Genomic DNA, 24815 nt, shown 5'->3' on the forward strand with positions numbered 1-24815 from the left:
TCTGGAGGAGGTAAACAGTTTGGCGTCCATTGGTATTGATAAGTATGTATCTGATCATATGTATCACATGATATGTATCAACTTCATGAAAAGATGTGTTAATGGATGGTTCTGAAGAAAAAAACATAAAAATGAAATAAAAAAGTAGTGATTTATGGTGTAAATTGTGACATTTTGCTGCTTTTATTAATAAAATAATATATATATATATATATATATATATTTTTTTTTTAAGTAGCAGAGGCCATTAGGCGCCATCAATCTGCAGGCTGCATCTGTTGCCATGACAGCGCAGTGACCGATGCCAGGGCGTGTCTATGCGCGCATTACGCCCAAGAAGGGGGCGTGGTCTGCTGGATGAGCGTCGTGCGTGATGACGTTTTTCAGCGCTTCGTCATTGCTGTATGTCCGGCTCGCAGTGACAGGAGGCAGGCAGGGGAATCACTTCAGGCCGGGGATATGCTGTGGTTCCAGGGATCCATCCCGGAGGCCATAGCCGCGGCCAAGCAGCGGAGCTCCGTGTTTGTGGTGTTTGTTGCCGGTGAGGAGGCTGTGTGTGTGGGGGTTGGGTATGGTGGTCACTTTATAGCGGTACAGGTCATAGGTTACCGAGTGACAGGTGACTGGAGTTGCCATGGTAACAGAAGATACCATGCTTAGGGCTTATTCATATGGTGCGGTCACAGTGCGATTTTAATTTTTTTTATTTCTAATTTTTTTTTTTTTTGGGGGGGGGGGGGGGGTTGCAGTGTTTTTTGCAAAGTTGTTTCAGAAAATTGCAATCGCCTTCCACGTGAATAACCCCACCTCCCGTCGCAGTCCTGATTACGGCTGATCACGTGGGTTTGGGGTCCTTATTGGGAATTTAACAGACCTGTTTTAAAGTTGCGCGCCGGCGCGATCTTCTGACCCACGCCGGAGCTAAAGATCACGCAGGCTTATGTCTTTGGTCGCTTGGACGTTTCTAAAGCAGCGTTCACACCAGTCGCCAAAAATTCGGACAGGTTTGATGAAGAAAAAAAAAATTATCCTGAATGTTCATCCTCCTCTCCTGTCAGCTTGATGCTCATATTGGCTTATAGGAAAGCTGGGTGACTACCAATATGGCTGCCGGGATGATTCCTGCAGAGTGTCACTGAGTATTCCAATTTCTATAGTTAGGGTATATTCAGCTATAAAATAAATAAATCAATAATTAAATTAATATATGCGCCTACGAATGGATTGGGTGAACAGAGCTAAGGATACGGGTGCTTCCACGTTTTCAGCCTACGGCTGCCGGATCCGGCTGGGGGAGGGGAAAACCGTGCGCTCCCGTACCCCAGCCGGACCTGCGCTGAAATACATGGACTTTATAGAGCTCTTTTTTGACCTGTATCTGGTTTTCTGGCCGGAACCTAAAACTCTGTGCCGGCCATTCAGGGCTCCCGGCGGGGTATTTGAAAATCAAAGTAAAACACACACACACAATCTACATCGCAGGGTTGGGGAGCATACCGCCCGCTCCCCTGGTTAATAAATTTTGATTGCATTGGGTCTCAGACGTGAGACCCGGTGCGCTCAATCCCTCCGCCCCTGTACTACGTCCCCCAACATGGAATAGAGTCTGTTCCATTATGGGGGTAGTAGTACAATCATAACTCTAGCCTCCTCTAGCCCAGACACCTGCAACCTGGACACTACTACTCCCATCAAGGAAACAAGTCTGTTCCACCAAGAGTTTGCTGATTTTGCTCCTTCTGAGCATGCTCAGAAGTAATAACGGTTCAAAAACGGATATTAAAAACTGGGTGCAAACGGATGATATTATAAGCTCATCCGTTTGCTATAGACTTCAATGTAAAAAGTTTAATATCCCTTTCTATTGCGTTATTTTTGAGGGGAGAAAATATACTGCATGCAACGTCTTTTCCCCGTCAAAAAAAAAGGAACAGGAAGGAAACGGGCGCAAACGGGTGATAAAGGGCATCAATGGGATTATTTTACAGCCGTTTGCAACCCGTTTAAAAATTTATCAAACGGATCGCAGAACGGTCATGAATTTACGGGGGCAGACGGCCGTGTGAACGAGCCCTAAAGCAGCATAGAATAGTATTCAGAGCATGTGCATAACATCAGGGACTATACATCAAACTATAAGCATAACAGAGTAGAAAACCTAACTCAAACCAATCCAAAAATATCAAAGTACACCTGCCATGTACCCATGCAGAGTCTAAGTCCCCTTGAACCCCAACGTGCGTTTCGGTGTATAGGCTTCGTGAGGGGATGGGTAATAGATCTCACAGCATGGAGCGGCTACATGCTTCTTGGGATATAGGGATAAATAAGAGGGGGGGGGGGGGGGAGTCCATGGAGCAGCTGCCCCAGTGCACCTGCATATTGGCATTTTTGGCCTTAGAGTGGTAAAATCTGAGATTTCTTATTCTAAGACTGACGATATATAACATTTATGTTAAAATATGTCATTTCTTAGTTATGTAGATAGGGGGTGACACTAACATTTCTTTTGTTCCAGGGGATGATGAGCAGTCCACGCAGATGGCAGAGAGCTGGGGGAATGAAGAGGTGGTGCGGGCGGCCACAGAGGGCTTTGTCGCTATTAAGATTGACAGTAAGAGGTTTGTTAATTAATCATCTTCCTTGTCCCCTGCACTTATTATAAATCTATAATCCCTGCGTGAAAGCACAGGTCCTCTCAAAGTATTGGATTCCCAGCATTCAGAATTGCTTGGGGCTTTAAATGTGTTTGTTTTAGAATTCTACCCATAGATGTTCTCTTATTAACTTGTCATATTTTCCCTTTCAGTGAAACCTGTCTCCAGTTCTCACAGATCTGTATCCTTTCAACTTTTTATAATGTTACATTGTGTATTCTCATTGATATAATACTTATCTAGGACAGGAAAGTAATGTATGTACACAGTGACCTCACCAGCAGAATAGTGAGTACAGCTCTGGAGTATAATACAGGATATAACTCAGGATCAGTACAGGATAAGTAATGTATGTACACAGTGAACTCACCAGCAGAATAGTGAGTACAGCTCTGGAGTATAATACAGGATATAACTCAGGATCAGTACAGGATAAGTAATGTAATGTATGTACACAGTGAACTCACCAGCAGAATAGTGAGTACAGCTCTGGAGTATAATACAGGATATAACTCAGGGTCAGTACAGGATAAGTAATGTAATGTATGTACACAGTGACCTCACCAGCAGAATAGTGAGTACAGCTCTGGAGTATAATACAGGATATAACTCAGTATCAGTACAGGATAAGTAATGTAATATATGTACACAGTGACCTCACCAGCAGAATAGTGAGTACAGCTCTGGAGTATAATACAGGATATAACTCAGGATCAGTACAGGATAAGTAATGTAATGTATGTACACAGTGACTCCACCAGCAGAATAGTGAGTACAGCTCTGGAGTATAATACAGGATATAACTCAGGATCAGTACAGGATAAGTAATGTAATGTATGTACACAGTGACCTCACCAGCAGAATAGTGAGTACAGCTCTGGAGTATAATACAGGATATAACTCAGGATCAGTAATGTATGTACACAGTGACTCAGTGGGTTACTTATGATATTGAATGACACAGATTTTATATTAGTCATTGGTCCTTTACAAGTGTCATCCCAGATCCTGTGGTTTGTGTTCCGTCCAGCTTCTTCATCGGAGAGAACGGAATTCCACTAGAAGTTATTGCCGGCAGCATATCAGCCGAGGAATTAATAGCAAAGATAACCAAAGTGAAGCAGGTGCGGAGCGCTGACCCCCTACCCCAGCTGTCCGACATGTTTGGTCTGTCACAGTGTGTAGGACAGAGAGGAGTCTGTGCCAAGCCGCAGAGCTGTTATGTTCTTTCACAATGACATTGATGTTTACTTAGAAGTTTTTTCTTTCTTGCTGCTCCAGTTGCTTTTTAACCTTTTTATTTAACAGATGGTCCCTCAGAAGTGTGTAGGAGTCGCTGGAGAGCACTTTGCAATAGTTATTACTTTTAGCTTGTTGAGATTACATCCAGTTTTATATATCGTAAAACCAGTTGTTGATTCTCCACCCAAATCCCTATCTCGGCCTGAGAAGAGAATGACATGGCAGGATTTCCAGGAATACACTCTCGTGACCCGCACTGTTTTCAGTGGGATTGTTCTCTTGCACATCTGCATCAGTCAATCCCTCTCAGATCACTCAAGACTTAAAGGGGTACTCCGCCCCTAGACATCTTATCCCTTATCCAAAGAATAGTAGATAAAATGTCTGATTGCAGGGGTCGCGCTGCTGGGGACCCCTATGATCTCTTTGCTGCACCCAGCGTTCGTTTAGAGCATTGGGTGCAGCGCCGGAGGCTAGTGTCGTCACGACCGTGCCCCGCTTGTGATGTCACAGCCACGCCCCCTCAATGCAAGACTCCCCCCACAGTCAGACATCTTATCCCCTATCCTTTGGATTTTATGTTGCAGGCTCCTTCACCTGTTGTGCAATTTGTTCTGCTGTGCACCAGATGAGCTGATAAACTCTTTTCTACTATACAAAGAATATCCTTTATTTGCTGAAACCAGAATATCCCTTTCAATTCTGCTTGCGGCTTTCGGGGGAATGGCCCCTTAATGGCTGCATGGCCGTTAAGGGTCGTCCCATTGACTGCAATGCAGTTCTGGGCAGACTCTGGCAAAAGAATGAACATGTTAATTTTTTCTGGCGGAATCCAGATCTGCCCCAGAAACTTCGCTACAGAACTGTGTTCAATGCAACAAAATCCCATTGAGATCACTTTAATCCCAGCCTTTAGCTATTCAAACAGCTCTTCCTCCGAAAAATGTAGTAGTAATTGGGGATTTGTATCGCATTATAGTCAGTATATGGTATCATTGTATCAGAAACATGACCCTTGTGATGGTATCATTGCATACATGGGACCCAGTACATATGTGAATCATGTGACCCTTCTGTTGGCATCATTGCTTGGAACATGTGATGGTCTAACTGAATACATAATGATGTGACCCTTGTATCTGTATTGCATACGTGAAACGTGCCCTTCCGCACTGATGAAACATGTGACACTTGCTCTTTTAGACAAACCTGTGGTGTTGTTGTACGCACATGGATGTTGCATAACGTAGCAGACTTTTTTTTTAAATAATAATAATAATGTCTTAATCTACGTACTAGATGAACACAGAAAAGAATGACTGGTTAGCGGCAGAGACAGACGTACCTAATGATTCTCCAGTAACTGGTTCCACTGAATCCTGTCCTGTATCTGAGAGCCCATCTACAGAATCTCCCCCTGAAGAGACCTCATGTGCATCCCCAAGGACTACACCAGGTGAGACTGTTAGTGCTTTACCCTGCCATGACTTGGCTTCTGTCTGTATACTCTGTACATTCAGTGTGTGTGTGTGTGTGTGTGTATGTGTGTGTGTGTATGTGTATGTGTGTGTGTATATGTGTATATATATATATATATATATATATATATATATATATTATAAACTTTTTTTTTTTTGTCTCCCAGCACAAAGCGATGAATCGCCCACGGAAGAATCAAAGGAGGTAGTTAAAGGTGCCAGCGAGACACCTGATGATGACACATTAAAAATGGAAAGGTGGGCTTTATCTTTAAAGTACATAGATCATGTTTTACAGAATTTCTATTTTGTTTTTATGTATTTTATTTAACCGGTTGCCGTCTAAGGATGAGCCGGCTCGCCCTGAGACGGTAAGTGGTGTATGGCGCGGGCTCCCGACTCAAACCCGCGTCATGCTGGCCGGCCCCCAGCTGATTCCAGTAGCTGGGGGCTGCCGTTAATAGCTGACATGTGGCTATTAACCCTTTAGATCGCTGCTGTCAAAGTTGACAGGGATGTCTAAAGGGACATTTAAACCATCCCTGGTGGTCCAGTGGGGTGGATTAGTCCCCCAACTCCCATTTGTATACCCTAAAAAAAAATCTATAAAAAGTACCATCAAAATAAAAATGGTACTGATAAAAACTTCAGATCACTGCGCAAAAAATGAGCCCCTATACATCCCATATGGGGAAAAATAAAGTTATAAGGATCAGAAGATAACAATTTTACACATACTAATTGTGGTGCATGTAATTATAATTTTTTTAAAGTAGTAAAATAAAACCTAGATAATCATTATATATAATTTTTACCAAAAAGTGTACTGCTTAGAAATGGAAGCCCCCAAAAGTTACAAAATGGCTTTTTTTTTTATTTTGGCCCACAAATAATTATTTTTATTTTTTTCTGGTTTCACCGTAAATTTTGTGGTGAAATGATTGTCATTATAAAGAACAATTGGTGGTGCCAAAAAAAAGCCCTTATATGGGTCTGTATGTGCAAAATTGAAAGTGTTAAGATTTTTAGAAGGCGATGACGCAAAAATGAGAGTGCAAAAAAAAAAAAAAAATTAATAAAAAAAAAACGGAAAACTCTGTGTCCTTAAGGGGATAAAGGTTAGGCCATGTTTACATTACCGCTGAGCTCCACTAAAGGGAGCTCCGTCGTGAAAAGATGTTGAGTGGAAAAAAAATACTGATTTCCAGTATTTTTTTTCAGCTCTACTCCCCTAAAATAAGACCTAGTGGTGTCAGTCGGAGCAATAAAAGATCCAAACGGATCCTGAATGGGATGGCGCTCAGCAGTGATGTGAGCTTGGCTTTAGCTGTATAAGAAAATGTACTATTTTATTCCAAGTGCAGGTCCTGAGGGGAGGGGGTGTATAACACAATGATTCCAAAGAAAGAAGTCATGTCCTGCCCTTCATGCCCAGCACTAGGTTTAACAAAGAGGTTTCGGATAGGCTAGCAGTATCTTATCAATAGGAGCAGAACCCCTGTGATGTGAAGAAAAGTCACTTCGCTGATCAACTGTTTACCAAAGCTGCATCAGCCGTATCTACACAAAGTTAGAATGTGGGTGTTGCAGCTCTGGCAAACAGCTGGACAGTGGAGGAGTGCCAGGTATTGGACCCTCACCAATCAGATGTTGATGGCCTAAAATTTCTGTTCAAGAAGGCCCTTTTAGGGTCCATTCACATGTATAGTATCCTGTGGGCAAGATTTGAAGCTGCAGATTTTATGCTGTATTTAGTCATTAAGTTTACATTAAAATCTACGGCTTCAAGTCCTGCGCATCAAAAATGAGTAGGATACTGTTTGTGTGAATACACCCTTAAGAGTGAAAAAAATCACAATAGTGGTATTAAAAGGTCTTGACTAAATAACTTTTAATATTTTAAATGTAGGGTTATGTCCAAGCTAGAAAAGAAAATGGAGGAGAAAAAGAAGGAAGAGCAAGAGGTAAGGCACATGTTACTATTCCCTTTTTTCCTTCGTTTTCATTTGTTTTATAGGCGCGCGTCACACTAAAGGTGCAGTTTAGAGTCCGTAGTATGGGCGCAATATCTAAACTGTGATCACTGTGTAGTGGTCTCAAACGATTCTGTATAACCTGAGAATATTTAACATATCTGCATTGCTATAGCTCAGCTGTTAGATCCTGTAAGACCTCTTTGCAGACATGTATTGACTTTTTATGTCTTATTAGATTTTAAAATAAACACCACTTCATAGCATCCTTTCTATTGGAATTCCCTTAAATGGGCACTGTCAGATACAAAAACTTTTGATATGTTGTAAAGCATGTATAACCAATAGGTTTTGCAATTGCTTTGAATAGACTGAAAGAGCCAGTCAAACAACTGCCCCCCCCCCCCCCCCCCCTGCCTGCTTGGACACATACTACTCCTGCTGTGTCCATGAGTCATCACCTATGTCATGGACACACTTCCTTGATTGACAGCTGTGAGCGCAGGGCTCAGAGCTGGCGGGAAAATCCTCCCACTGTCAGCTTGTGTCCCGCTACTGTCAGTGAGGACAAGCTGGGAGTTGTAGTTTTGCTAATGCTAGGGGAGATGTGAGCAGACGGCATACTGAGGGAGGGGGCGGAGACCGGCACAGGGAGGCCACGCCCCCTCCCTTTGAGAGGAATTCAGACTAGTGAGCTAAATTAAAAGTGAAAAAAATAAATAAAGGTGCTAGACACATAAAAATTAGATGTACATGGTCAGGGTTAGGTACTGAGTGATATATTTAAAAAAAAAAATTTTTTTGTTGGATCTGACGGGTACACTTTAAAGTTTTTAACCTTGTTTATGGCATTAATTTATGTGGAACAATGATATATACCATTTCTCTATATTTGTCATCTAAAGATAAGTATCAGCAAAGAAGTTGAGAGAAGAAAACTGGGAAAGGACATGTTGGAGTATAAAAGAAAGCAGGAGGACGAGCAGGCCAGACGGGCTCTGGAGGAGAGGAACCGGGAGAAGGCTGAGGACAAAGCTGCCAGGGAACGGATTAAGCAGCAGATTGCACAGGTAAGTAGGATTTCCAGATACTCCAGAGCTGCACTCAGTCACTTACTCAGCTTTCATATCTTAATGGACAGTTTTGGTTTCAGGCACATTGATAAATCTGGGCCAATTTGTGCATAAAATTTTCTAAACTAATTCTGAGTTGCATTCTATTCAATACCACCGAGCAGCACTCAATATTCTGCTGCTTGGTCACACTTCTACAAATTTGATTTGTCTCCTATAATGCAGAGGGGTTTTAGTTTCCATGCTGTTTATTGGCAGGTATAGGGATTAGGGCTTGGCGGTATACCGGTTCATATCGAATACCGAATTTTTTGAGCTGCACGATATCAATTTTCCCCCATACCGCAATACCGGTTGGGCCCCTCCCCCTCGAATGTGTTATCAGCCTAGCACAGCGCTGTCCCCACATCGGGGAACTAATCCTATGTGATCCGCCAGAGCTGTTCTGCTCCCCCCTCCCCCCATTATCAGCCCAGGTTGGAGACCACTGGCGTACAGTGAGTTCCAGCACCAGCGGCCCCCTACAAAGAGGAGGGGGGCAGTGCTTGAAGGTGACATCTGTGAGTAGTACCCCGCTGGGCTAATCATTAATTGGGGGGGGAGGGGGGCAGAATAGCGCTGGCGGGTCACATGATTTTTGGGGGTGAAAATACCTTTATATACCACGGAACCGCCGCCGTAAGTTAAAAAAAATAACGTGATACACATATTTGGTCATACCGCCCAGCCCTAATAGGGATTATATTTCCAGGATGCTAATCACCATAGGATGTCCTGGGCAGAGACATATGGCGGCATTTATCATTGTAGTGTATGTGAAGCATTTTTCTACACCTTTTTTTGAATGCTGGTAATGTGCAGGAGCACCAAATGTATTAAAAGGTCACAGCATTTGATACATTTTGTGCAGGTCACACTTTCTCTTCACATACACCAAAAAGCTAATCTAAGTCTGGGCTGGTGTAGTTTTAGAGACTTTTTAGTGGCTTTGCGCCTTTTCATAAAAAGGCGCAGTTCATAAAACCCTTCCATATCATGTGTATTGCCAAAATCGGTGGATTGCAACTCAAAATCAGCAGAAATGTGTAAACCAAAAGGCGCAAAAAAAAAGCCACAAATAAACCCTACGGGGGAGATTTATCAAAACCTGTGCAAAGGAAAAGTTGCCCAGTTGCCCATAGCAACCAATCAGATCGCTTCTTTAATTTTTCACAGGCCTTCATGAAAATGAAAGAAGCGATCTGATTGGTTGCTATGGGCAACTGGGCAAGTTTTCCTCTGCACAGGTTTTGATAAATCTCCCCCTACTTGCGCCTTTTGTAGACACAAAGAAACAGTCTAAAGACAATGATAAATGTCGGCCAAGGTGTGTATATGAGTTCTACAAATAAGATATGTCCACCACATATTAAACAATATGCATTCCTGTTTGATGTAAAATAATAAATAACTTTTTTTTCTAGGACCGTGCTGATCGAGCTGCCCGATTTGCCAAGACTAAAGAAGAACAAGAGGCCATTAGGGCTGCTGAACTACAGGCGCGACAGGCAGAGGTGGAAGCCAGGAAGGAAGCGGCACAGAAAGAACGAAGGTAATTGCTGTACCTGGTCTCAAATCCTCTGCTGTCTCGTCCTGCCTGCATGTGACGTTATAATCTCCTTCTTTTCAGGACTGTAGCCAGGATACAATTCAGACTTCCCGATGGCTCTTCCATCACTAATCAGTTCCCATCAGAAGTTCCCCTAGAGGAAGCCCGGCAGTTTGCTGCACAGGTCGGCTGAGAAGAGATCATTGCTCTTCTATGATTTATTTGGCTATTTTCTTTGAATGGAGCGGCACCTAGATTATACTGTCAGAGGTGTCCATAGTGCAGTGTTTCTCAACCAAGGTGCCTCCAGCTGTTGCAAAACTCCTACTCCCAGCATGCCCGGACAGCCGTTGGCTATCCGGGCATGCTGGGAGTTGTAGTTTTGCAACAGATGGAGGCACCCTGCTTGGGAAACACTGCGATAGTGTGTGAGGTTATAAGAACTGAGCTGCATTGCCAGATATGAGAGTGGTTCTGTATTAGACTTACCTGGCTTCTTCCTGTTTAATTGTTGCTCCAGGAAAACAGGCAGCCTATGTAAGTGGAGTACCGATAACCCTGATCAATGCTTTGCGTATGGCATAGCATTGAACAGTCTAAGCAAGTAAATGTTTGCATGTAATAGTCCTCTTTGGGGACAAAAAAAAATGGTGAAAAAAATCATTTTAAAATGTAATTAATAAGCCTCTGCCCTAATAACACTTGAAAACACCCTATTTTTCCATTTCTAAATTAAAATAACGTTGGTTAAAAAAAACGTAAACATTTAGTATCGCCACGTGGGTAAGTGTTCGAACTATTAAAAGGGCAGAATTGTTGATTTTTTTTTTTTTTGGTCACTTAATATACCAAAAAAAAAATGAATAAAAAGCATTAAAAACAGAAATTGTACCGATAAAAACTACAGAAAAATTAGCCCTCATACAGCCCTGTATACAGAAAAATAAATGTTTCTTGGGGATCAGAAGAGTGTGATTTTATACATGCCGTATTTTTCGCCGTATAAGACGCACTTTTTCTACCCCAAAACTGGGGGGGAAAGGTCGGTGCGTCTTATACAGCGAATACACACCTATCGCGGCGGTCCCTGCGGCCATCAACGGCCGGGACCCGCGGCTAATACAGGACATCACCGATTGCGGTGATTCCCTGTATTAACCCTTCAGACGCGGCGATCAAAGCTGACCGCCGTGTCTGAAGGGAAAGTGACACTAACCTGGTTGTATAGTCGGGCTGTTCGGGACCATCGCGATTTCACCGCGGCGGTCCCGAATAGCCCGACTGAATAGCCGGGTTAGTGCTTACAGGACACCGGGAGGGACCTTACCTGCCTCCTCTGTGTCTTCTCCGTTCAGGGATCCCCTGTATGGCCGGCGCTCTCCTTCCTCGTCATCACGTCGTCGCGTATGTGCGTCGGCGTGCGTAACGACGTGATGGCGGCGACGGAGAGCGAGGATACCCGGCCGGCAGCAGAGAAGTTCTGGAGCGACGGGGACACGGCGACAGCGATGGAGCGACATCCAGGGCAGCGGTGACGGGTCCGGAGCGGCGGGGACACGTGAGTATTACCTCCTATGCAGTGGTTTTCAATCTGTGGACCTCCAGATGTTGCAAAACTACAACTCCCAGCATGCCCTGACAGCCAACGGCTGTCCGGGCATGCTGGGAGTTGTAGTTTTGAAACATCTGGAGGTCCGCAGGTTGAAGACCACTATTGGGTTCAAAATCTTTTTTTAGATTTTGCCCCTAAAAATTGGGTGCATCTTATACGCCGGTGCGTCCTATAGGGCGAAAAATATGGTACTTGTTTTCTTGCAAAAAGTGATACATTTTTAGTAGTAAATAAAACATAACCTAACACTTTGTAGATTTTGTGGTATAATGAGTGATGTTATTACAAAGTACAATTTGCCCTGTATAAAACAAACTCCCATATGGACCTGTAAGTGGTAAATTTAATTATTTATGCATTTAAAATGTGATGAGGGGAAAAAAAAACTAAACCTAAAAATTTGCTTCAGCTTCAAGGCCAGAACAACCCTACAACACGAAAGGGTTAAAAGGGTATTCCTGAGTCCAAAAGTCATATCCTATCTACAGGATTGGTGAAAAGCTGATCAATGGGGGTTCTGACTTCTAAGCCAATTACAAAAGCTGGAAAACTGTCCCCCTGAATGAATGAAACGCACTGTGGCCCAGATTTATCAAACTGTGTGAGAGAAAGAATGAAATTATTTTTCCCACAGTGACCAATCACAGCTCAGCTAACGAGCTCTGGTAAAGTGAAAGCTGAGCTGTGATTGGCTGCTGTGGGAAAATCTCTCCATTTTTTTAATTTTATTCTCACACAGTTTGATGAACCTGGGCCTGTGTGTGCTCGTCAGTGCTCAATTAATTCTCTATGGTGCTTACAATTATTTGTCCCATCGGTCAACCCCCCCCCCCCCCCTAACCAGTTTAATATCCCCTATCTCATGGAGATGCCCTTTAACCCCTTAAGGACTCAGCCCATTTTGGCCTTAAGGACTCAGACAATTTAATTTTTACGTTTTCATTTTTTCCTCCTCGCCTTCTAAAAATCATAACTCTTTTATATTTTCATCCACAGACTAGTATGAGGGCTTGTTTTTTGCGTGACCAGTTGTCCTTTGTAATGACATCACTCATTATATCATAAAATGTATGGCGCAACCAAAAAACACTATTTTTGTGGGGAAATGAAAACGAAAAACGCAATTTTGCTAATTTTGGAAGGTTTTGTTTTCACGCCGTACAATTTATGGTAAAAATGACGTGTTCTTTATTCTGAGGGTCAATACGATTAAAATGATACCCATTATTACATACTTTTATATTATTGTTGCGCTTAAAAAAAATCACAAACTTTTTAACCAAATTAGTACGTTTATAATCCCTTTATTTTGATGACCTCTAACTTTTTTATTTTTCAGTATAAGCGGCGGTATGGGGGCTCATTTTTTGCGCCATGATCTGTACTTTTTTTTTGATACCACATTTGCATATAAAAAACTTTTAATACATTTTTTATAATTTTTTTTTTAATAAAATGTATTAAAAAAAGTAGGAATTTTGGACTTTTTTTTTTTTCTTTCACGCCGTTCACCGTACGGGATCATTAAAATTTTATTTTAATAGTTCGGACATTTACACACGCGGCGATCCCAAATATGTCTATAAAAATAAATAAAAAATTTTACGCTTTTTGGGGGTAAAATAGGAATAAATGGACGTTTTACTTTTTTATTGGGGGAGGGGATTTTTCACTTTTTTTTTTTACTTTTACATTTAAAATTTTTTTTTTTTTTTACACTTGTAGTCCCCATAGGGGACTATTCATAGCAATACCATGATTGCTAATACTGATCTGTTCTATGTATAGGACATAGAACAGATCAGTATTATCGGTCATCTTCTGCTCTGGTCTGCTCGATCACAGACCAGAGCAGGAGACGCCGGGAGCCGGACGGAGGAAGGAGAGGGGACCTCCGTGCGGCGTTATGAATGATCGGATCCCCGCAGCAGCGCTGCGGGCGACCCGATCATTCATTCAAATCGCGTACTGCCGCAGATGCCAGGATCTGTATTGATCCCGGCACCTGAGGGGTTAATGGCGGACGCCCGCGAGATCGCGGGCGTCGGCCATTGCCGGCGGGTCCCTGGCTGCGATCAGCAGCCGGGATCAGCCGCGCATGACACGGGCATCACTCCGATGCCTGCGGTTATGCACAGGACGTAAATGTACGTCCTGGTGCGGTAAGTACCACCGCACCAGGACGTACATTTACGTCCTGCGTCCTTAAGGGGTTAAGGCACAATTTTGCTTATGTATTTGTGCCTGCTCAGTTTGCCTGGATGAAAGAATCCTGATTTCTTTTTCTATGCCTGTGTAATAGGATCACTGAACCTGACACTATGTAAATGTGGAGTTTCTATTAATGAGCACGTAGTTATGGCCGAGGTCACGGCAATCATTATGAGTGAGGTGAAAATGTTAATGAATAGATGAGCGCTAATAAGATGCATTTATTGTACTTACAGACGGTTGGAAACACCTATGGCAACTTTTCCTTAGCAACTATGTTTCCTCGAAGAGAATTTACCAAAGAGGATTATGGGAAATCTTTACTGTCTCTGGAACTCGCACCCAGTGCCTCAATAGTCCTCTTGCCGGTAGGTCCGCAGTGAGTAGAGATGTTGTAGGATGAATTCACATGCGGCAGATTTGTGGCAGGGATTTTGGAATCTGTTGTATTGATTTCAGACGCTTGATAGGCTTCCTTTACATATGTCCGTCGTCAGTTTTCTTTCCCCCCCGGCACTGCCAAAAATGCGCCGGAGAGAAAATGTAGCCAGAAATGATCCATTCATTTGATTGGGACCGATCACATTCATCCGGCGTCTCAGTTTAGATGCCGGATGATTGGACTCGCCGGACCGACACAGACAGGGGAACGCATCGTTCTGTGTTCCCCCGTCTGGCGATCACAAACAATGGACGCCGGATGATGCCCAACTGATACTCTTCTGGCATCAGTTGGTGCATCAGTTGTGGCAATTTTCACCCAGTTTCGCCAGAGCCGGACGCCAGATATATGTAAATCTAGCCTAAATGTCTTGGTTTTATATATGCAACTCCAGTTTGTATTAATTTCTCCATCTTTTGCTTCATCGACAGGCTGGAAGACCAGCGCGGGCCGTAGTGCAGTCATCGGACGGAGGGGTCTTGGGTTTTTTGGGCACCTTGTTATATCCCCTCCTTGCAGTTTGGCGGTTTATAAGCAGTTTCTTATTTAGTAGCCCACCCCCAACACAGCACACAGATAGGCCAGGGTTTACACAGCAAGAAAGTGCAAGCTCCTCGGCCTCCAGTAGTTCAGAGCCAAAGAGGTAAGTGTGTGTGATTATATATGGATAGTGCACAGGGGGATCTCTCTGTGACATAATGATTTGTATAGTTTACTAGGGATACATCATTACACAAGATATTGGGACGCTCTCCTTGTACGGTATTGCCCCCGCCTAATCTTCAGATGCACGCAATGGCTGACTGTGGTATTTCTAATCCAATTGCTACACTAAGCCTAAATTATTGCACCAGTCATTGGCCAAAGCAAATTAGGAACAAAGAGCTTGAGAAAAGTTGTTCACTTATTTATTTGTGTTGGTGAACTCTGTCCTTCTTATCGTGGAGCTCCTGCAGGGCCGCCATCAGGGCAGTACTGCTGTCAGGGGCCCGGACCAGGTGCACTATATACAGGGGCCCGTGGCTGCCGGCTGTCGCTCTCTTCTTTTACTCCACTGATCATGAGGCCTGTAACCTCCCTGTGTGTGTGTCTGTTAGTGTTGAAATTGTACACATGTAAAGTGCTTGTATCTGTAATGTGTATGTATTCCCTGTGTGGGGCACTATATGGGCATATGGGGGTTCTCTTCAGGAGACTGGAGAAGCTAGGTGACACAGTGCAGGGCTTGCCCCAGCTTTGTGTGCTGCCTGCCACCCAGCTTTCCTAGACTTCTGAAGGAAATAGCTGTCTGGTGAAGCAGCCACAATGGAGAGAAAACATGTAGTGAAGTACCAGATGTCACACTAGTACTCTTAGTATTTCCCCAGCTTTATATGACTCCTGAATGGCAGAACACTAGTGTGACATCTGTTACTTCATCTCTTCAATATGGCTACTTCACCATACAAACATTCCGTTCAGGAGACTGGGTAAGCTGGGTGACAGGCAGTCCATAAAGCTGGGGAAGTACTGTGAGCCCTGCACTTTGTACTGCCAGTCACCCAGCTTTCCCAGGCCCCTGAAACCCCAAATGTGTTGGGCTACTTGTCCTCCCTCTAGTTGTCACTGTGTATTATGCCAGCTGAGTTGTCACCCTTCCTCCGCTCTTATCGCCGCTCGTGCTTCCGTTAACTCTGCCACACCCAGAGCCGCCGTCAGGGGGTACAGCCAGTACACCAGTAAGGGCCCCGTGCTCCCAGAGTGCCCGGGCCCCACTGTACCCCCCTGTGGCAGCAGAAGCAGGAGACCGCTGTGTAAACGGCGATCTCCTGCTTCTGGACGATTTATCAAAACCTGTGCAGAGGTAAAGTTGCTGAGTTGCCCATAGCAACCAATCAGATCGCTTCTTTCATTTTTCACAGGTCTCTTTAAAAATGAAAGAAGCGAATCTGATTGGTTGCTAGGGGCAACTCAGCAACTTTTCCTCGGAACAGGTTTTAATAAATCTTCCCCAATGTACGTACAGGCTGTAACATTTTCCGGCTCCTGTATGTATATTACACAATGTACGTACAAGAGTCATTTAATCACGCAGCCTGCCAGCGAAGTCCCGAAGGCTGCTGACAGCCTGGCATCAGCGCAGTGGATTATTTTTATTTTATTTTATTTATTTATATTTTTTTTTTTTTTTAAGAGCAATTTTTACCTATGTGGGGGCATTATTTACTAACTGGTGCATTTTTAGCCTACTAGACCATTACCTATGTGAGGGGCATTATTACATAACTGGAGGTATTATTACTCAGCTGGGGGCATTATCTACCTGGGGGACACTACCTACCTGCATGACTTATATGGGGGAACTATCTACTGGGGTCAATGTATACTGAGGGCATTACCTACCTGAGGGCATAACCTACCAGTGACCACTACCTACTAGGGCCACTATCTACTGGGGGCACTACTCAGCTGGGGAGGACACTACCTACTGGAAGCATTACCTGCTACCTACCTACTAGGGGCACTATCTACTGGGAGCATTACCTTCTATCTACAGGGGCACTACCTACTGGGGGCATTACCTAGCAGGGGAATAACCTACTACCTACCTAATAGGGGCATTAACACTAATAGTGGAAGGGAAATTACCTACCCACCACCACCCAATCCCCCTACCCTTTCCTCAACAGACTAACCTACTCCCTAGGACACCAGGGAAGAGCATTATTGGGGGCACCGAGAGTAGGGCATCGGGGTGATGGAGGGCCCAGGCCTGAAGCTTTGTAAGGGGCCCCCGAAATTTCTGATGGCAACCCTGAGCTCCTGTTATGGAGACTCTGTAGGAATCTCATAAATGGATAGGGGATAAGATGTCTGATCGCGGAGGACCCGCTGCTGAGACCCCCTGCGATCTCCCCACAGCACCCGCATTCTATTCGGGGACTGCGTCTCTAGTTTCGGAAACCTCCGGGTTTTCCGGGACTGGGGACGTGACTTCACGCCCCCTCCATTCATGTCTATGGGAGATATATTATATTTTGTGTGATTCATAATGGTTTTTATGTATATTTATTAACTTGTGTTTATAACTGTGCTAGTCTAGGTAACTTGTTCTGAATAGCTTAATGAATGCGACCTTCTAAAACATACGCAGGGACCGTCTATTTAAATGTTTGTTTTGTCCGATACCTGTATATGCACACTTGCCTGATTACGTACCCGCTACGGGCAGGAAACGCGTTGCTTTTTTGTGCCTGAAATAAATCTATACTATGAGTTTGACTTTTTCAACTTAATTCATCGCTGTCTATGCGCCTTTGAAGATCCATGTTTGCAATACTTTTTTGGCCTCAATTGTAAATAGAGGAATTGATCCTCCATCCACCGGTCCCTTCTTTTCTAATTATGATCCTCCCCCCCCCCCCCCCCCAGTAGCAGGTCACATGGGTGAATATTCCTGGAGAACCTATTTAAGGGTATGTTCAGATGCTGCAGTTTTTCTATGTGAACACACATTGAAGCTGTAAAACTCTGCATGCTTTTTAGGACCTGCTGTATATTTGTACATTTACTGTGCACTTTATATGTAGAACGTTTTTCCTGTGTTTTTTTTCTCCCTTTGTTATTCAGTAGGAGGAGTCTGTGTAACGCGCAGAGTTTCGCACAGCGTAAATTGCTCCGTATCCCAACATAGGCCGCTTATTCGCGGTTACTGACATCTTGTGATTTCCTTTCTCCTCCAGAGAAGCGGTTCGAAAAAGGGTTCTGGAAAAACGAGCCGATGAATTTAAGAAAGAAGGCAAAATCTACAGGTTAAGGACGCAGGATGACGAGGATGAAAACAATACTTGGAACGGGAACTCTACCCAACAGATGTAGGCGCCGACCGAGAGCTGTTTTGTTTTGGGTTTGATTTGTTTGAGCCACATTGCTGCAGTTTGGGGTGGGAGGGGGAGGGGGGTGTTTCTGTATTTTAATCACTGTCACACGGCTTAGCCCAATGCATGAAATTAGGATCCTCTGACTCATCTCTGATTTATATTTTTACAGATGCTGCACGTGATAGAATAAGCTTATCTAACAAATATGAGTTCAGGATTTTATTTTTTCCACCCCCTTATTTTTTTTCCGCCCTTTTCCATTTGTTGCAGGTTTCTCCTAACAAAATGTTTAGTGCTATGTTAAAGAGGACGGTCTCGCCTGACGTAACTGTTTTAGCAAATGGGCTTCTCATGGAAAAAGCAATTCTGGAATATTTTTTCTAGATCTCTGTTTGACATCCCTCTAAGGCTGGATTCACATGGCAGGATGTGATTTGAATTCTGCATGAATTTATAGCCTGTTCACTTCAATGGAAGTCCTGCAGCGGAAATACTGCCGCAGAAATTCTGCAGTGTGAATGGGACTGCGGAAGTTTATTGGCTATAAGTTCATGCAGAATTTTCATGCAGAATTTAGTGCAGGAATTCTGTCATGTGAATCCGGCCTAAGGCTATGTTCACATTGCAGAATTTCCACATGCGGAATTCCACATGGATTTCACATCACACTAAAGCCCAATAGACTTCAATGGGTTTCCGCACTCCCATTCACACTTTAGAATTTCCATATGCGGATTGCGCACTGAATCCGCACCGAATCCACACAAACCAGTAACAACCCAAATTAATGCAGTATTTTTGCGGATGTGAAGAAATTCTGCCGTGTGATTATTAGCCTTAGGCTATGTTTACACGGAAGAATTCTGCAGGAATATTCCGCTCATAAATTCCATTGATTTCAATAGAATTCTGCTGCATCGGCAGCCGGCGGAATTTCCACGGCAGAGGTTTCTGCCGCGGAGATCCCGATTCTGGCGTCGGCAGAAAGAATGGTCACGTCTATTCTCTCTGCGTATTCTGCTTGGAAATGCATTGCCGTCTATGAGACAGTACATTTCCAAGTGGTCCTGGTACCCACCAGATCATTCAAATGTGCAGAATGTCCGCCAGTGTTTTCCAGGTGGACATCCTGCACGGAGCTTGGCCGTGTGAACATGGCCTTATTCTTCCTGCGTTTAAATAAATTGACAACTGAGGGTTACCATTCCTCTTGTCCTCCTTTAGAGAAGGGGGATGGTAACGTCTAGTTGTCAAGTTATGGACCAATTTACAGAAGAAATAATGGAGAAAGTATTGTTATATACAAAAAAAGTGTTGGGAGAGCTGAGAACTCTGCTGAAACACCTCGTTGTTCACGGCTGCATCGGACTCGGTTCGTGGGGCTTAGTCTCAGAATCTGTTTAATTAGCGGGATCTTTGCAGACAAATATTTTAAAAGTAAAAAAAAAAAAACACGCTGTAAGTGGTAAATTTATGTCCTTTCAGATCCTGCTAAATAAATAGAAATTAGATAATTCCCATTAAAGTCAATGGGATCTATCGGTGTGCGTCGTGCAATGGACTATCCGGCTCCATTTTCTGGCCCCTAACGTCTGTAAATGGGTCCTGAACGAGGCCTAAAGGCAGGGTTTCCCAGCCAGGGCTGCCTGGGCATGCTGGGAGTTGTAGTTTTGCAACATCTGGAGGCCCCCTGGTTGGGAAACACTGCCTTGAATGGGTACCCTGGTGGAAAACCTTTTTTTAAATCAACTGGTGCCAGAAAGTTATACAGATTTGTAAATTACTTCTATAAATGTTTTTTCCAGTCTGACCACAGTTCTCTCTGCTGACACCTCTGTCCGTGTCAGGAACTGTCCAGAGCAGGAACAAATCCCCATAGCAAACCTCTCCTGCTCTGGACAGTTCCTGACACGGACAGAGGTGTCAGCAGAGAGCACTGTTGTCAGACTGGAAAGAACTACACAACTTCCTTTGGAGCATGCAGCAGCTGATAAGTACTGGAAGGGTAAAGATTTTTTAATAGAAGTAATTTACAAATCTGTTTAACTTTCTGGCACCAGTTGATAAAAAAAAAAATGTAAAAATAAATTGTTCCCCCACCACTCTTCTTTTTGGGGGGGCATTTTGATGGTGGTTGTCACTGATGACACAAACCACTTTTAAAACTTCTACCACTATATGCATCAGTCTTCCTGTCATGTGATGTATAGCGACTGGACGTTGCAATCACATGACTTTGTTGCTGGATCTTCAATAGTGACCGGAGGTAGGAACATTTGGATATTGCAGCGCCTCCTGGCAATGACCCATGTGGGCTCTTATTTTATAATGACATCACGTCCATGCTCCCGGACCACCCCGTAACATCCTGGAGACTCCTCATCCATAACTTATTTATACTGACGGACACAACATTATCTCCTCTGCAAGACCACTGCCATTTCTCCTTATCAGTGATTTTCAGATGATGCCAATAAAATTTTTATTTTTATTTTTTTTCCCCTTCTACTTTTATTTAATTAATTTTTTTTCCCCCCAGAAACGATTGAACTATTTAGGAAGGAAGGTATTTCAGGGCTTTTGATTTCAATCTTTTGAGCAGTAATGTGCAGAGCAAATATTGATTGATTTATATATATTTGTAACATGTCACTTCTATATAAACATTAGTAATATAAGAACATTGAGAGACTCTGTATTTTTATTGGGTTTTATGGGAATGCGCAGCTTTGTGCACATTGTTGTTCACCTTTTGTAAAAGATTTTAGCAGTTTTGAAGTGTGTGTGTGCTGTAATGTACATGTAGCTTAAAAAAAACAAACAAAAAAAAATCCACATGGAATTCAGAGCCTGTTTTGGATTTCATCCTCCTGCTATAGAATGGGTTAAATCCGCCACAGAATCAGCATGTGACACATACAGATCCTAAAATATCTGCCGCATTTAAAAGGGTTATCCAGGATTAGAAATACCATGGTTGCTTTCTTTTAAAAACAGCACCACACCTGTCCTCCTGGTTGTGTGTGGTATTACATCTTGGCTCCTTTAGCTTCAATCGAACTAAGCTGCAATACCACAGACAAACTGAGGACAAGAGTGGTGCTGTTTCTGGAAGAAAGCAACAGTTTTTTCTAATCCTTTATAGCCGCTTAAATGGGCACTGTCAAATTTAAAAATGGGTTATATGTTGTGCGTCTTGGAAAAACTTTCACCTTTTTAATATACTTCATAAAAATGTATCCTCATTTTATAGAAATCATGACTTGTAAAAAAAAAAGAAAAAAAAAAAAGATCACTAGGGGTCCTCATACCATCTAGAACATAATCCTGTCCGGCTGCAGCATCATCTTTGTCCCAGCTGAAGCACAGGCTGGGACAAAGTCCATGAAGTGAGGGCGGGTATCACTCCTCTGTGCTCACTCCTGTCCTATCAGACTGAAGCATGAAAACAGAGAGGAGGGGGTTACAGAGCAGCCTGTAGTGATTGGATGAAGAAACACAGCACAGCAGACTCTGGGAGGAAGTGAATGCATGGTGAGTGAAGGCTGAGTCAGTGCTTCGGACAGGCCCCTTCCTGAGCAGTGTGGATGTCAAAATGAGTGAGCAGCAGAACAGAGGGATTTGTGAGCCAAATAAGCAAGACATATAAAAATAACATATAAAGCATGCATGATCTAGTTGGTAACCTATCGAAGCATTATTTTTTTCCTGTGTTATGACAGGTACGCTTTAAACTTCAACCTTTATGCTGCTCAGATCTGACTTCAAAGTGTAAATATATAAACTGATAAAATCACCAACATTAAGAAATACTGAACTGAAATATAAATAATATAAATATAAATATATAGTATCAGGGCTGCACGATATGGGCAAAATGTGGGATTTCGATATGCAATGCGATATAATAAAAAAAAAAAATGGGGAAATCCCCACATTTCATGTCCAATTGCCTCCATTTCACATCTACTTACCCATTTTATGCCCACCGCCTATTTCACATTCTCTTCCCCCGTCACATTCTCTTCCCCCGTCACATTCTCTTCCCCCCCCCCCCGTCACATTCTCTCCCCCCCCCCGTCACATTCTCTTCCCCCCCCCCCGTCACATTCTCTTCCCCCCCCCCCCCCCGTCACATTCTCTTCCCCCCCCCCCCCCGTCACATTCTCTTCCCCCCCCCCCGTCACATTCTCTTCCCCCCCCCGTCACATTCTCTTCCCCCCCCCGTCACATTCTCTTCCCCCCCCCCCCGTCACATTCTCTTCCCCCCCCCCCCGTCACATTCTCTTCCCCCCCGTCACATTCTCTTCCCCCCCCCCCACCGTCACATTCTCTTCCCCCCCGTCACATTCTCTTCCCCCCCCCCCCGTCACATTCTCTTCCCCCCCCCCGTCACATTCTCTTCCCCCCCGTCACATTCTATTCCCCCCCGTCACATTCTATTCCCCCCGTCACATTCTCTTCTCCCCCCCCCCCCCGTCACGTTCTCCTCCTCCCCCCCCCCCGTCATATTCTTCTCCTCCTCCCCCCCCCAAGCCCCCGCCCCCCGTCACATTCTCCTCCCCCTCCCCCGGTCTCATTCTCCTCCCCCGGTCTCATTCTCCTCCCCCCCCGTCGCATTCTCCTCCCCCCATCACATTCTCGTCCCCCATGTCACATATCCCCCTGTCACATTCTTCCCCCCCCCCCCCCCCCCTGTCACATTCTTGTACTGCAGTAATACACTGGGTTTCCCGGGCGGATTTCAAATCCGGGACCCGGAAAACCTAGTGTATTACTGCAGTACAAGTCCTTTCCCCATCAGCCAATCACTGGCTTGACACATGACACCACTGCAGCCGGTGATTGGCTGAAAAGGGAAAGGTCCTACTGCCTGTACTAAGAAGAGAGGAAACTCCGGAGCGCACAGAGACGAATCTGCAGGGACCGGGACTAGGTGAGCAGAAGGTTTTTTTTATTTTTTTTCTCCCTGCGCCCTTAGCTCAGTGTTTTTCCAGCAGGGTGACTCCAGCTGTTGTGAAACTAAGACTTGAAACTAAGAGTTGTAGTTTTGCAACAACTGGAGGCCCCCTGGTTGGGAAACTGGACTTGAGGAAAGTGGTGTGAGACCACAGAAACGTTATCCCATGTTTTAGCTGGAATAAAACACATTTTTTTCACCTTAGATACTCTGGTGTGCTGCGGCTGCTTATATATAATATATATATATATGTGTGTGTGTGTGTGTGTATATATATATATATATATATATATATATATATATATATATATATATATATGTGTGTGTGTGTGTGTATATGTATATATATATATATATATATATATATATATATATGTGTGTGTATATATATATATATATATATATATATATATATATATATATATATATATAATGTAAAGTATAATGGCAGCACACCAAAGTGTTATTTTATTCCAGGGATATAGAGACAACGTTTCAGCGGTCTCTCACCGCCATTTTCAAGTATATATATATATATTATTAGTAAATTTGAGTAGCCGTATTAGTCCAGTGATGCAAATCATAAAATGTTGCAGTATCTTGTAATACCTTTTTTATTGGACTAACAGCATCGCTGGACTAATACGGCTACTCAAATTTACTATATAATGATATATATAATATATTAATAATAATAATAATAATTACGAATATATATATATTATTATATATTACACACATTTTTATCTTTGTGTAACAATTATCAGCTAAGACAATGATATTTGCATGTAGTGTACGGTTGGATATCAGATTGAAGTTATTTTATTATGTGATTATGTATCAATTTAAAAAAAAGTGACCAGTGCGCCCCCCTCACAAGTCCCATTTGTGTTGAGAATTTGTCATGTATGCAACTAATAGGGTAATATTAGACTATTGCACGTGCCATAGTGATCTATTCAGTATTGCCTTATTATATTGAGTCTGGAAATAGCTCGGGGTCAGGCTCCTTAACCTTCCGGACTCATTATACTATTGTGATAATGGATTTCTTCTCATTATCATAGTGTTAATTATCCGGTGCTGTTACCTAGGCTCGGTTGTCACAGTGATCGATTCAGCTGCCATAAAATGATCTCTTTAGATCAGTGTTTCCCAACCAGGTTGCCTCCAGCTGTTGCTAAACTACAACTCCCAGCATGCCCGGACAGCCAACGGCTGTCCGGGCATGCTTGGAGTTGTAGTTTTGCAACAGTTTGAGACACCCTGGTAGAAAAACACTGCTTTAGATTAATATTTTGCATCACAGTTTTCACTGAGCAGTTTCCTTCCAATAAATTAATATACTTAGAAGTCTCTAATAACCCTACAATTTCCTCTTCTCTTGAAATTTAGACAACTCCAAAACTGAATAACTCAGGAGCTCAGATATTATAAATCATTTTAGAAGGTTTGAATTACTGGAGCCCTTTACTTCCTCCCTGCTACATGAGAGATGGCTAAATCAACTTGTATGTCACAGAATAAGGTAATGACGAGCACTTAGGCTGGGTTCACACCACGATTTTGCTATACGGTTTCATGAAAAAAAAAATGTATTCAACTGTACAGAAAACCGCGTCCATAGACTTCCCATTCAAAACCGTATGCACCATAACGTATACGGTTGTCTCCGTTTTTCAAACCATATGGTTTTTTACTTTATTTTTTCCGGACAGA

The 24815-nt window shown here is 43.3% G+C and overlaps 1 protein-coding gene across 2 annotated transcripts; it reads left to right on the forward strand.

Annotated features, from left to right (window-relative positions):
- The first annotated feature begins 352 nt into the window (after window positions 1–352).
- On the forward strand, window positions 353–24607 carry UBXN4 (UBX domain protein 4). 2 transcript variants are annotated; one of them, XM_056536321.1, is made up of 14 exons: window positions 353–541; window positions 2519–2621; window positions 2810–2838; window positions 3663–3781; window positions 5199–5355; window positions 5545–5635; window positions 7287–7341; window positions 8256–8420; window positions 9887–10014; window positions 10093–10195; window positions 14071–14202; window positions 14708–14919; window positions 17999–18130; window positions 24492–24607. In XM_056536321.1, the coding sequence occupies exons 1-14, from the start codon at window positions 358–360 to the stop codon at window positions 24505–24507; spliced, it is 1626 nt and encodes a 541-aa protein (XP_056392296.1). In that variant the 5' UTR covers window positions 353–357; the 3' UTR covers window positions 24508–24607. The 2 variants fall into 2 exon arrangements, with proteins under 2 accessions (XP_056392296.1, XP_056392297.1); XM_056536322.1 differs by lacking the exon at window positions 24492–24607 and having other exon boundaries at window positions 354–541; window positions 17999–20817.
- Window positions 24608–24815: the final 208 nt, after the last annotated feature.

The sequence above is a fragment of the Hyla sarda genome, chromosome 8 (genome assembly GCF_029499605.1).
Source record: "Hyla sarda isolate aHylSar1 chromosome 8, aHylSar1.hap1, whole genome shotgun sequence".
Taxonomy (NCBI): domain Eukaryota; kingdom Metazoa; phylum Chordata; class Amphibia; order Anura; family Hylidae; genus Hyla; species Hyla sarda.

What these genes read in the sequence shown, in the direction of transcription:
- UBXN4 (XM_056536321.1), top strand. Translation starts at nt 358, where the DNA reads ATGAGCGTCGTGCGTGATGACGTTTTTCAGCGCTTCGTCATTGCTGTA. An exon ending in AGATAACCAAAGTGAAGCAG is followed by an intron (nt 3,782 to 5,198) that starts GTGCGGAGCGCT and finishes TCTACGTACTAG; the next exon opens with ATGAACACAGAAAAGAATGA. An exon ending in TTAAGCAGCAGATTGCACAG is followed by an intron (nt 8,421 to 9,886) that starts GTAAGTAGGATT and finishes TTTTTTTTCTAG; the next exon opens with GACCGTGCTGATCGAGCTGC.